The sequence below is a fragment of the Xenopus laevis genome, chromosome 2S (assembly GCF_017654675.1).
Source record: "Xenopus laevis strain J_2021 chromosome 2S, Xenopus_laevis_v10.1, whole genome shotgun sequence".
NCBI classification, from domain to species: domain Eukaryota; kingdom Metazoa; phylum Chordata; class Amphibia; order Anura; family Pipidae; genus Xenopus; species Xenopus laevis.
This window is the reverse complement of record NC_054374.1, coordinates 142693660-142707536: the sequence shown is the minus strand read 5'-3', so window position 1 is coordinate 142707536 and position 13877 is coordinate 142693660. Positions and strand designations below refer to the sequence as shown.

At 38.5% G+C, this 13877-nt stretch overlaps 1 protein-coding gene across 6 annotated transcripts in view; it reads right to left on the bottom strand.

Annotated features, from left to right (window-relative positions):
* The window catches only part of proser1.S (proline and serine rich 1 S homeolog), a 35062-nt gene that overhangs the window by 20087 nt on the left and 1098 nt on the right, over positions 1 to 13877 (bottom strand). For 4 of the 6 annotated variants that reach the window (XM_018250209.2, XM_018250211.2, XM_018250212.2 and 1 more), the window contains exons 2-8: positions 11689 to 11869; positions 10098 to 10438; positions 7996 to 8061; positions 6960 to 7028; positions 4576 to 4670; positions 2126 to 2176; positions 255 to 348 (exon numbers count right to left, since the gene is read on the bottom strand). In XM_018250209.2, the coding sequence (XP_018105698.1) occupies positions 255 to 348; positions 2126 to 2176; positions 4576 to 4670; positions 6960 to 7028; positions 7996 to 8061; positions 10098 to 10160 (438 nt within the window). In that variant the 5' untranslated portion in view covers positions 10161 to 10438; positions 11689 to 11869. The remainder of the gene's footprint in view (positions 1 to 254; positions 349 to 2125; positions 2177 to 4575; positions 4671 to 6959; positions 7029 to 7995; positions 8062 to 10097; positions 10439 to 11688; positions 11870 to 13877) is intronic. The other 2 variants (XM_018250210.2, XM_018250213.2) reach the window with 1 other exon arrangement.

Here is a 13877-nt window from a genome sequence, read left to right as displayed (position 1 = left end):
GTCTATGACAGATGGCCTATCCGTAATTCAGAACTGTCTGGATAGTTGGTTTCTGGACAACGGGTTTCTGGATAACAGATCCCATACCTGTACATCTTTCGCGAGATAAGGACCTACTTGGTCTTTAAAACAAAAAAGAATAAGGCATGAAAAGAAACAAAATAGTCATATTAATGAAATGAAGGCAGTTTCCAATTAAAACCATATCACAAAGATCCACCTATAGATGTTAAGATTTGCTATGGAATATTTACCTGATCCAGAATCTTTCGACAACGTTTCTTCTCAGCGTGGCTAATTTTAAAAATGTCTTCAATTGGTCGACAATTTGAAGCATCCAGGATATTTCTGCAAGAAACAATACACAAACTGCTTTATCCTAAGCAACATCTGGACGATAATATATTTCATTAAGGGTTAGTCCACACAAGGAGATTCAGGGAGATTTAGTCGACTGGCGACTAATCGTCTTTTCTTCTGGGCGACAATCTCCTTTGCGTGTCTTCCCGTCCGATATAATGAAAAGTCGCCTGCGCTAAAGTACACGCCGCACGTTTTCTGAAGTGGACCGAAGTTTCCTAAATGAAGTGCCGCATGTGCTTTAGCACAGGCGACTTTTCTTTATATCGGATGGGAAGACACGCAAAGGCAGTTCGAGAAGATTGACACCCAGAAGAAGAGGCGATTAGTCGCCGGCCGACTAAATCTCCCCGAATCTCGTGTGGACTAACCCTAAAGCTCCTGGCTGCTTATCAAACAAAAGAAATATGGGACAGATCCAGCTAGTCATTTGTTATCTTTGTCCATCTCTGGGTTTCATTACAGGCAGCTTTTAGAATTGATACAATAGTTGCTAATACTCCAGAGATGCTGCTGAGAAATGGATCAACTCAATGTTGCAAAATTGTAACAGTTCAGAGTCTGCACCTGAATTACTGAGCTGCCAGACTCAAACACCAGCGACAAGAGCATTCAACTTTAAACTTAGATTTTGGAAACACTGTAAAAAATAAAAATTGGAAAGTAATTGAACAAAGTCTTTATTTCTGGGGAACAATCTGAAAAAAAGTGTTTGGAAGGTGAACAACCCCTTTAAGTAGGGGTTTCTGGCACCTGAAGTGTCAGAAATAAAAATTTGACTTGGGGAAATTTATTTTGAAAAAAAAAAAAAAAAATACTTTGACAAATCTGAACAACCCGAAAACTCAAATCGAATTCGATTGATCAAACTCGATTCGAGTTTTTTCACAGAAAAAAACCCCCAAAAAAACTTGAATGTCAGGAAGGCTACAAACATCTACAAATTGATCCCTGGACCTCTGCCATAGACTTATACAGTAATTTGGCAGGTTTTAGGTGGCAAATAGTCTAATATGAATTCTTAAAGAGCCAGAGTATGATAAATCTTGAAAATCTAATTTTTTTTAAAAAACTCAAATCAAGTTTGGATAAATCCCTAGTCTAATTTGGCAGTTTAAAAAAAATAAAAAATTAGAATTCGAATTTTCAATTCAATCCTTAATAAATCTGTCCCTAAATATTCATATTAAAATGTCTAATAGAGGTACAGTAATACTCCCTGAAGTAGATGGGCACTACTAAGAGTATCAATACTACAGTTTTCTCGCTATACCATCTGCATCTATTGATTTCTACGGTTTTATCTATACTGTCCTTTATTTCATTAACAACCTCTAGGGGCAAAGAATGTAGGACTAAGGATAGTGCCACACGAGGCTGATGCTGGCACAAAAAGGCACACATACATTTCCTAGCCAAAATCTGCAGCTAGGCTACACAGTAGCTGTGAGTGCACACACATGAATGCGTTGAGGCCCCGCGGATTGGCTAATTCTCAGGCTGTGTTGAAATGCAGTTTGGAAATCAGGTGGAACAACCCTTAGGTACAGTATTTGCTATGGGCGGCAGATGAAAACCTGAAACTTGACATTCCCATTATTACGGCTAACAGCGGTGAGCGAGATGAAATGCCTCAGGCGAGAAAGGAAACAGAGGACATATAATCACCAACAAAAGCAGCTGGGCAAGTTACTTAAAGGAACAGTAACATCGAAAAAATGAAAGTGTTTTAAAGTAATAAAAATATAATGCAGCGTTAATCTACCTACTAGGATTGCCACCTACTCCAGTCAAGAAAGATCCCCTGGTCATATTCCTAGGACAGAAACCTTATAAATTTACAAATTCAGCACAACATATGCCAACATATTTTAATGGCGGCTAGATTTAACATCGCAAGCCACTGGAAAAAAAGACACCCTTCCCTTGGCAACGTTAAAAGCCAAAATAATCAATATAGCCAGTGTTGGACTAGAAAAAACCCGGTGGGCCTCGACACTCATGGGCCACCGCCGGGCCAGACCCTTCTCCGGAAGACCCCTCTCTACAAAAAAAAAAGGTTTTTTTGGCGCTGTGCAGCGTGTGCGTGGTGTCGTTCACGCTTGAGCACCTCCATGCGTGCGCCCAAAGAGGCGCGTTAGAATGGGGGGTGGAGGGGGGCCCTGAACAGCAGTCCCGGGCCCCCAGTCCGACCCTGAGTATAGTACAAAACGAAAAACGGACCTATATGCTGTACAACGATATGGAAGCATATAACAAAATCTGGCTTTCCTGGCTAGCCAATGAAAATGACCCACTGCTCTTCGCTTCCATACATGTACAGGTCTCTCACCAGGACATTGTGAACCCGACATCAAAGTACACCTTATTATTTATGTTCTTAGCTAAACAGAACGAGAAAAAAACCCAGCCACCACTTTCCAATGTTTTATATTTGAACGTTTTCCTTTAGTTTCTTTCTTCTGTTTTCTCTTCTTTCTTTCTCTTCCACGTTTTTATTTTGCAACATCTCTGTGATGTAATATGCTTTATAGAAAACCATATTTCTTTATTTTTTTTATGAAGCTTGTTTTCCATGTAAACTCAAAATATTTCAGTTTAAAAAATATATATATAATGCAGTGTTGCCCTGCACTGGTAAAACTGCTGTGTTTGCTTTAGAAACTCAAAAAATAAGTGTTTTAAAGTAAAACAAATATCGGTTTGCTTCAGAAATACTACTATTGTTTATATAAATAAGCTGCTGTGTAGCAATGGGGGCAGCTATTCAAAGGAGAAAAGGCTCCGGTTACACAGCAGATAAGCTCTGTAGAACATAATGGTGTTATCTGTTATCCACTATTTAACCTGTGCCATATAGACTTTTTTAAATTTCCACCATTGCTACACAGCAGTTTATTTATATGAACTATGGTAGTGTTTCTGAAGCAAATAGATCAGTTTTACCAGTGCAAGGCAACACAAAATTATATTTTTATTACTTTAAAACATTTTAATTTTTTGGTGTTACTGTCAGGGCCGGAACTAGGGGTAGGCAGAGTAGGCACGTGCCTAGGGCGCAAAGCTGGAGGGGCGCCAGGCACGCACCTTCTCTGCCTCTGCTATCCCCTAGTCCTGTCCCTGTTCTGGCCGATGTGCGCGTATTGCATATTGGGTGCTTTGCCGGGCCAGGCTGCCTAGGGCGCCTTCCCGCGTTGGCCCGGCACTGGTTACTGTTCCTTTAATGTAGACATTACAGTAATCAGAAACCACTTGGAAAGTCCAATGAATGAGGAAGCTTTGTAGACAAACAATATCTCCCTTATCTACATGCATCACTGTATAATAATATGTTTAAAGTCCTTGGGGAGCAATGGAATAATCCTCTGGGGTTGGTAAGGCAATTACATAAATAAAGGTTTTGAATAAACATCAACCCAATTACTTGCCACACTATTTACTGCCCGATAAAACATTTCATTACAAAAGGAAAATATTACACAGGAGAAGAATTATATATACACATAACATTGGATTTATCCAGAATTCTTGGGACCTGGTGTTTTCCAGATAAGCAGTTTATGCATAATTTGGATCATCATGCCTTAAGCTTACTAAAAATCAGTTAAACATTAAATAAACCCAATAGGATTGTTTTGCCACCAATATGGGTTTATTTAGATTAGTTACCATAAAGTGCAAGTTTTATTAAAAGAAACAAGATGAAAATCACTATAAAAAAAAAAAATTGTTTAAAATGTTCTCTATGGGAAAATGCCTTCCCTGTAATTTAGAGCTTTCTAAATCATGTTTCAAGTTTTCGTACCGTATTAAGCTGGCCATAGACGCAAAGATCTGATCGTAGGAATCAAGGATTCATATGATTTTCGGACCGTGTGTAGAGAGTCCCGACATTTTTCGACCGGCGGAGATTGGTTGCTTCGTCGATCAGAGAGGTTAGAAGAGTTCTGTCGGCTGCGGGTAATATCTCTGCATGTATTGCCGATTGTACGATTTTCAGATTCACCAGCTTTGGTCGGACATAACTTTCGTACGATTGCTGTCAGGGGCAGAACATTGCTGATCTGTTCTTTTGTACTTTATTTGATCTGAATGGTTAGTGGCAGGTCGGGAGATGGGAAAGTCTGATCGATCTTTGTGTCTATGGCCATCATAAGAGATCCCATACCTGTACAATTATTATCTCCAGTAAACATAATAAATTCAAATACTCACATAGCTAACAGCTCCAGTGCGCTCAGTCGGTCTTTACTAAATGTGAAACAGTTTAGTATATTCACCATCTTTGCTGCAGGTATGGCAACCATTTTCTGCAATGAGACAAAACAGCAAATTGTATTGGTTAGTAGGTCTTTTTGCCATCAGTATCTCATTACTGCTATGAAAGAGAACTTGAAAAAAATACTTCACCCTGTAAAAGTGAAATAGTTTTAACAGTAATCCTCGGCTTTCATCATCATATAATTATATAGCACCAACAAGTAGATTAAGTTGAAGTACATTAATTTAGAACAACCTACAGGCCTACTTGCAAGACTTTACAAAATAAAGGGATACAGTCAGTAACGGAACTAGGTGGGGGCAGGCCCTGGTGCGGGCCGTGCAGCCGGGATCACCTCCCCCCCCCAACCCACGTCCGTGCGCATTTTCTTTGCAGCTGCAGTCGAATCCAGCGCGTGCGATCTGCTGGGGGGGGGGGCCCTGGCCCAGTTGCACCCCCTGCTCCCCCGGTAGTTACGTCACTGGATCCAGTACCATTGAAAGAGAAGGATCTTTGCTTTAAACAAGTTATATTACTGCAGGTACAAATACAGCCTTTTCACTCTATTCTTATATTTAAATAGCATTTATCCAAGAAATGTCTTGGACAGTTAAAATCAGAAAAACAAGTGGGGTCCCCAACAAAGTATTTTCATTGTATGAACACCAATTATTTCACAGACAACCTAGATTTTTGTAAACAGGTGTAAAAATACCCCCTTTTTTTGTCATGGGCCCTTTCAGTGCATAAACACTGTGAACTACCAAATATAAATACATAAACAGTACTGTGCAAAAGTCTGCATATGTTTTCTGCATTAGCGTTGAAATGCCCTTCAAGAAAGAGCTAAACTAAAACAGTGAAGATGCATAGATGTGGTGAATTAACCTAAAAGGGGTTGCTCACCTTTAGGCTAACTTTTAGTATGCTATAAAATGGCCAATTCTAAGCAACTTTTAAATTGGTCTTCATTATTTTATTTTATTTTTTTATAATTTTTAAATGATTTGCCTTCTTCTTAAAACTCTTTCCAGCTTTCAAATGGGGGTCACTGATGCCATCTAAAAAACAAATGCTCTGTAAGGCTACAAATGTATTGTTATTGCTACTTTTTATTACTCCTCTTTCTATTCAGGCCTCTCCTATTCATATTCCAGTCACTTATTCAAATCAATGGAAGGTTGCTATGGTAATTTGGACCCCAGCAACCAGAATCCTCAAACTGCAAACTGGAGAGCTGCTGAATAAAAAGCTAAATAAGTGAAAAATCACAAATAACAAAAAAATGAAAACTAATTGCATATTGTCTCAGAATATCCATCTCTACATCATACTTAAAGTTAATGTAAAGGTGAACAACCCCTTTAACGTTTGGGGTGTTATTGAGTTATGAAACTCAACTTTTTCTCATTTTATTAAAAAAAACAAAAAAAAAAAACAATTTGACCAAACTGCTAAACCCGAATCCCCTTAATTTTTCAATCTCTGATGAGTTAAATCGACACGAAAACTCAAATTGAATTCAATTTGAATATAAAAAACTGGATTCCATTTTTTTCTCTGAAAAAAACTTGAATGTCAGGAAGGCTGCAAACAACTCCAAATTGATCCCTGGACGTCTCCCATTGACTTAAAGAGCAATTTGGCAGGTTTTAGGTGGCAAATAGTCGAATTTGAGTTCTTAAAGAGCCAGAGTATGATAATCTCAAAAATCGAATTAGAATTCTTTTTAAATACTCAAACCGAATCTGAATAACTCCCTAGTCAAATTTTACAGTTTTCGTCATGAAAAAAATGTGATCAATTCGAACCTTAATAAAACTGCCCCCAAGCATCAATCGTGCAACTTTTTAGAATTGACTACCAAAAACCTTTTAATTTATGGGAGTATCAAACAGAAATCACTGCAAACAGCCCGGAACTATTGAGAATCCTGAAGAAAAAAAAAAAACATGTTACGAATGTTAAGAGACCATCTGCCATCAAGTTTCTTCAGGTTTTAGCTGGAGTATTTTTAGCAGCTTCAGAGAACAAGACTCTTTAAAAACTCGACCAGAAAAATTTGAGGTTTAATAAATAGAAACTTTGAAGGTGTTTTCAGATATTCTTTAGCAGCACAAAACATCTCACAGAGAGGAGGATAATACATAAAAGAAATGCAGCAGTTGGCCACAAAAGCTAGGTACAGTAGGTTGGAAACTATTGTTGGTTTCCTTTTAAACTCAGCAATAGTATTTTTTTGCAGCTTACTGATCAGGTCAAAAAGAGGATATTTTATTCTCTTTAAAAGGAAAGAAAATTGCGCAGAGATCAGGGTTTATGACTGAAGCAAACTTACATGTTGCATGGCTTTCACAGCTTTGAGTTGTGGCTCTGCCCAGGAAAAGTACCTCAACAACTCAACAACCTAAAAGGAAAAAAACGCTGACATTAATAAGATTGAGAAGGCAAGGAGACTGAAATAAAGGGATACTGAAACTAAAAATGACTTTTTTAAAATATTAAAAGTACATTAAAAGTTACCTAGAAGACCCTTTTAAAAAAAAAAAAGTTACCTATAAGCTATGTTGATCAGTTTTTGCTGAGAAGTTTGTTTTTGTAAGTAATTAGTTGAAGTTTCTAAACCTGAATGTTTTTCCAACCTGACTGTCCCATCTCAGCCTGTCAGTTAAAGGAGAAACAAATCCGTAACATAAAATAAAACCCTACCCCCATACCCATTGTAGACCCCCCTCCCTTCTCCCCCAAGCTTAGGTGGTACCCGGGGCAAATCTTCGGTTGCGGCGCATGCGCAGTTGGAGCAATTTTCCAGCACATGCTCCGAAAGTCACAGAAATTTCTGAACATTTTTTAACTTGAAAGTCACGAAAATTTCATAACATTTTTCAGCTCATGTGCAGTTGTTCGAGACTGGAAAATTACTCCAACTGCGCATGCACCGAAAACGATGGTCTGCTTCCGAAGCTTAACGAAGAAAAGAAGATGGCTGCCATGAACTGCGGGGGAAAGAATCTGCACCGAGAGGGTAAGTAAAAAGTTTGGGGCATTTGCCCCGGGTACCACCTAAGCTGGGGAAGGGGGAGAAGAGAGAGGATATACAAAGGGTAAGGGGGTAGGGTATTTGTGTTACGGTTTTGTTTCTTTAAAGTTTTTAATGCTAACAGACTCCTGCTGCACAAATATGGCTGCCCCCTCATACAGGAACATGTGGCATCAGACAGGTTATGTAAAAGCATTGTGCAAATACTTTATGGCAAAGTTAAGCTTTCAAAGGCAATATTATGATAGATGAAAAAAAAGTTTAATTTCTGGTGTTAGTATCTCTTTTAATGTAAGCAGCATCATTATACCACTTTGTAAGCGGAACAGGTTACCTGGTCACAAGAAAAATATCCATGTACATATTCCAAAGCTTTCACTTTGTAGTCAGTCATAACAGCCTGTGAACAGAAAAACAGTTGTTGGTATCATTTCCACTCAACGCTCACTAGAGAAAACCATGCCGTCATCTCTCTAGTAAGGCCTTGATCATGTGTGATAAATTGTGTGTATTCTGTAGCTTGCAGCCAGGTCACTGTACAAAAGGATACACACTGCATACATGTCGTGTCTCCCTATCTAGCAAGAGAAACAGAAATTGATGCCAGATGGTTATGTTTTCCTGTTACCTGCCTACATTTTTGTTCTCCTATAAAAAAAAGAGAACTATACAGGATTTGTATTAACATGAGAGGAGTCTGTTATCCTACTTATTATGTATTTGGTAGGAGAGGTTTCATCACTACCTTGTTCCTGGGCTTGTCCACTCTAGTGGCAACTACAGGTATGGGACCTGTTATCCAGAATGCTCGGGACCTGGGGGTTTCTGGATAACAGATCTTTCTGTGATTTGGATCTTCATACCTTAAAGGAAAGCTATAACCCTAAAATTAATACTTAAGCAACAGATACTTTATATCATATTAAGTGGCATATTAAAGAATCTTACCAAACTGGTATATATACTTAAAGGAACAGTTCAGTGTGAAAATAAAAACTGTGCAAAATAAAAAATGTTTCTAATATAGTTAGTGAAAAATGTAATGTATAAAGGCTGGAGTGACGATGTCTAACATAATAGCCAGAACACTACTTCCTGCTTTTCAGCTCTCTAACTCTGAGTTAGCCAGCGACTTGAAGGGGGGCCACATGGGACATAACTGTTCAGTGAGTTTGCAATTGATCCTCAGCATTCAGCTCAGATTCAAAAGAAACAATTTTAACCCATGTGGCCCCCTCAAGTCTCTGATTACCCTGGTTACCAGGCAGTAACCAATCAGTCAGTGTAAACCAAGAGAGCTGAAATCAGGAAGTAGTGTTCTGGCTATTATGTTCGACATCCAGTCACTCCAGCCTTTATACATTACATTTTTGCCTAACTAACTATATTAGAAATATTTTTCATTTTGCACAGCCTTTTTACACTAAACAATTTCTTTAATTAAATATTGCCCTTTTACATATTTTGCCTTAAACCACCATTTTTTTATGGTCTGTGTGCTGCCTCAGAGATCACCTGACCACAAATACTACAACTCTAACTGTTACAGGAAGAGGTGTGACAATTGAATCATATGATCCCAGGGGACGGCCCTTGTTTTTTAAAATGACAATTTTCTATTTATAATTACCCAATGGCACACACTACTAGAAACGTATATTACTGTGAAAATGGTTTATTTACATGAAGCAGGGTTTTACAAAATATCTTTTTATAGAGACCTAAATTGTTTGGGGGGGGGTGGTATAGTTTTCCTTTAAGTCTACTAGAAAATCATGTAAACATTAAATAAACCCAATAGTATGCTTTTACTTCCAATAAGGATTAATTATATATTAGTTGGGATCAAGTACAAGGTACTGTTATTATTACAGAGAAAAGGGAAATCATTTTTAAAAATTTGGCTACATTTATCATAATGGCGTCTATGGGAGACGGCCTTTCCGTAATTCGGGACTTTCTGGATAACGGTTCCCATACTTGTAGTTTTAAACAAGTAACATGTGTATCCACCACAAAGACCCAAACAATGTTTCCAGCTATTGTAGTCCATTCTAGTTGAAGGAATGTAGACATGGTCTGTTTTAGGAACTGCTCAAAGGGTAAACACAGCACACGTGCAACGCACTGAATACTGTATTGCTGTACATACATTAGCTACTGAATAAGCAAGGAGTATAAGAAAGGAGTATTGTAGTGAATAAAGTAACTGCATTGGATACTGTACATGCCTTGCTTGGTGAACAGTTATATAAGAAAGAAATCATAAAACACAAATTGCAAACCAAATAAATCAATTATATCTTAATTAAAATATCAGGCAGACATTCAAAGCAAATGTATTTTCCCCCTCAAGTGCTATCCCTGTCAGTTATCCTTTCTTTCATTCTTCCAAATAACAATAGTATTTTGTACAAATGAAAGAACCATAATTACCTTTCGTATTTCATCGAGTACCATCTCAAAGGACTTCTTATCCATGACTGCTTTTTTTTTCATTCAATGAACAGTGCAAATATTCTAATTCAAAGCAAACCACAGGAAAGTCTGTTTCTTAAACTGCTGCACAATTAAATGAACATTCCTTGAGTCATGCTTGTCCAGAAGTCACATCGAGAAGTGCAGTTTCCCATGATGGCAGGAAATAGAATAGCAGGAAGTAGAACCCAAAGCGACAATATCCTCTTACATGACCAGTAAAGAAGCTGTACACATTCAGATGGCTTTGTCACGCTAAACAAGGGCTGGAAAGCAGTGTTTCATAAGGCAGCATCATTCTAAAAAGGAAATAAGCTACAAGGTTAGAACAGTATAAATAAGGCAATTTGGCATAATAAATACATTATATAGGGGCAAATTTACATTTTACTGCATGTAGTTAAGTGCAACCTACAAGCATTGGCCAGTTTTGTATGAAAAAGTAAACATCTGAAAGGTTCTTATAGGTTACTTGACTGGAGAAAACCTAATGCCTCTTATAACACTGACCCTATACAGTAAAGGCAAATGATCCATTTCTTATACACAGTTTTTATTTTGTTTATTTCCATTTATATAACTTTCCCTGTAAACTTTCACTTTGGCTGAAACATACAACGCAGGCAAGACTGACCAGTTGTTATGCTGTTATTGCACAGGTACGGGATTCAATATTCAGAAACTGTCTTAAGTTTTCACTTTTTTTTTTTTTGTAAACGAGTTGTTAATTTTATGTTAAAAAGAACTGCAAAGAATAATATTAATAGGTTTTTGAAATGGTCGTCCCTTAACTAGAAAATCCTCAGCCCCAAGTTTTCTGTAGAACAGATCCCCATTCCTGTATTATTTTTGTAAAATGTAGAATTACAGAGAAAGCTCCCTTGTCGTGTAAAGAAAGTGCTTATATACACATCAGTGACCTTGGAAGGCTGTTTAGAGGGCTCAAATGTACTCTAGCCACAGACATAGGTATAATAAATTATGCATAGAAAACTGTAACTGAAAGCAATGAAGTACTGTATATTTTTCTACTTGTATTTCTTAGTGAACATGCATGGTAGATACTATATTTGTTTTAAATCCAAAGAAATGGGAAATATACCATTAGGCATAACGGATCTGCTGCAAATGTGCCTTTATTCAGCACAACATATTTTACTGTGGATGGGAGCAAGGGAAAAAGATACCCAATTGTAGTCCTAAGGAGAGAACTCGTACCAGTCCCACATTATTGAACATACTATATTTGTGTTGTTCCCAAGTGCCATACCATAATCACCATATTATACCTATGTTATATCTAACATACATTAGTAATATAGTAGTTTAGGGGAGGAAGGGAGAGGACACAAGCGCCTTAACATTTTGCCCAAGTAAAACTTGACTAACTGCTATTTGAAGCAGAGGATGTTGAAAACCCATCTAAAATCTCCCAAATTTGCCTAAGAGGGCAGAAAATTTTCCTCCTGGTCCCCAAGAGGGTAATTGGACCAGCCCATGGATCAACTTGGTACTAAGAACTAATTTCAGTACACTTGTATTTACTTACTTGCTAAATGGCATCCAACCCTCTCTTGAAAGATCCAATGTATCAGTCAGTACAACCACGTCAGGAAGAGAATTCCACAACTTCACAACTCTCACTGTAAAAAAATCCTTTCCGAATATTTAGACAGAACCTCCTTTCTTCTAATCTCAATGGACACACTTGCATCTGCTGGATGGACCTTCTGATAAATAAACCATTAGAGAGTTTATTATGTTGTATATATTTATTAACCGTTAGCAAATCCCCTTTACATTGACAGGAAAAACTTCACTGAGGATGGCAATATTTTAGGTACCCCCGGTGAATTCAATTGCAATGTTTTTTCATCAGGCTGGCACAGGACCTTAGACTGTAATATCTTAAATTACATCTGACCATCAGCAGCACTACATCCTGCTCTCTGGTTAGAATGGGTGACCAGAATTCCCTTTAATAAAGGATGCATAAAGCAAACTTTCTGTAAGGCAGCAGTGATCCACTATGCATTTTCAAAATATGCACTAAAATAAAGTTGTGCAATTCATAGTTTCTTAGATTTACAAGGACGCATAATCCTTTTGGAACCAAAATGGCAAAAAAAGGCACTAAATAACAAGTTTCACATTCAGAGGGCCCAAATCAGTGTCCCCACATCATGTGCAATTTGAAATGGCTATCATACCCCAGAACAATGTCGTGAGTGCATGTGTGATGGGAGAATAAGATTTCTTACCCACCCATGCTACTGCACAGGGACATTGCTATCAGACTCAGGCTAGTGATAACAGCTAGTGATATGAGGGTGTAGAATATGTTTGGCTAACCATGTCTAGCTGCACCAAGTAGGGAATACATCAGTTGTTGTAGCTGACCCTCACATTAGAGCAGCAGGCATACAGAACCAAATATGACAACCCAAGGCATCACAGGTAGGTGGGTAGTCATTATGCATGACTTGGCTTTCTGTGGTCCTCCAGCTACTACTGAACTACAACTTGCAGTATCTCTAAAACACAACCTGGCTAGTCAGGGTCTGCTAGAGACATGCAGGTTTTACCATACAAGGCTTTGAACCATAGTTTTAATTCACAATAATGGATACAAGTCTACTGGCAGATTCACTGGCTAATATTAGCCTAACAGATAGCCAGAGCATTGTTACATGTCATCTGTGGTCAAATGTGAAATGGTGATCACCATTTTCCCCATGTACAACAACATATTAATACAAGATTAGTGGCCCCTGTCATGCAATACTGCAACCGGACTCAGATCTGCATTCCCTACCATATATGATAAAATATTGCTGTCAGATCAACAGCCCTGCCCTGGGCACAAGTTGATAGTGCTGTCACACCTCAGATCAGTTGTCATTGCTTTGTGCAGTGGGGAGTGACTATTACACCCCATCAACGTCAGACTGGGATGCCAGGGACCCACCAGAAAACTTTAGACCACAAGCCCACTTTCATTATTATTTCCTCTTCTCCTCACTCAGTTTATTTTCCTACTCTTCTCTACTACAACCCTATATCCTTCTTTGTAATTCATTCTTAGTTTTTGAAACCTGGACCATTGAACCCTCAACATGCATTTTTACCCATTCGGATCTGCAACCCTACCTGACTGGCAACTGACTTATCTGAACCCAATCCGTGCCCTGCTGACAGCCGTTATACAGGAAGTGCTGTTGCTGCTGGCTGGATGTGACATAATCAGAAGTGGGCCAAAATAAACATTTTAAAAATGTGTAACGGCGTAAAACTTGCTATAGATAGTTGGATATAGACCTGCAACCTGACCTGCATCCGATAGTCCTACCTGCAACCAGTAAGTTACCTGTGAGAATGTGATCCGCTGCAGGAATCTAGCCCAAGTATTTTATGCCTATAATTAGCATATTTGTGTAATTGGCTGTCAGACATAGAAACAACTTCTTGTCATACTGTAACAGTGACATTAAAGTGGTGGTTCTTCCTCTGCAGTGGATGTGTCTGTGGAGCCTGGGATCAAGGCCCAGTAACAGGGATGTCAGGTTGGCGGTCTTATAGCCCAATTGGGCTACTTTTTTAAAATTAGTCCAAACACACCGATGTACAGAATTTGGCTTGTTTTGGAAGTTGCCGGGGGTTTGGACTTTCAAAACCCACCCAAATTCCCAGCCCAGCTTGCCTCCTCTTATGTGTCACTGTAGCCCTCCCCTCACGGAC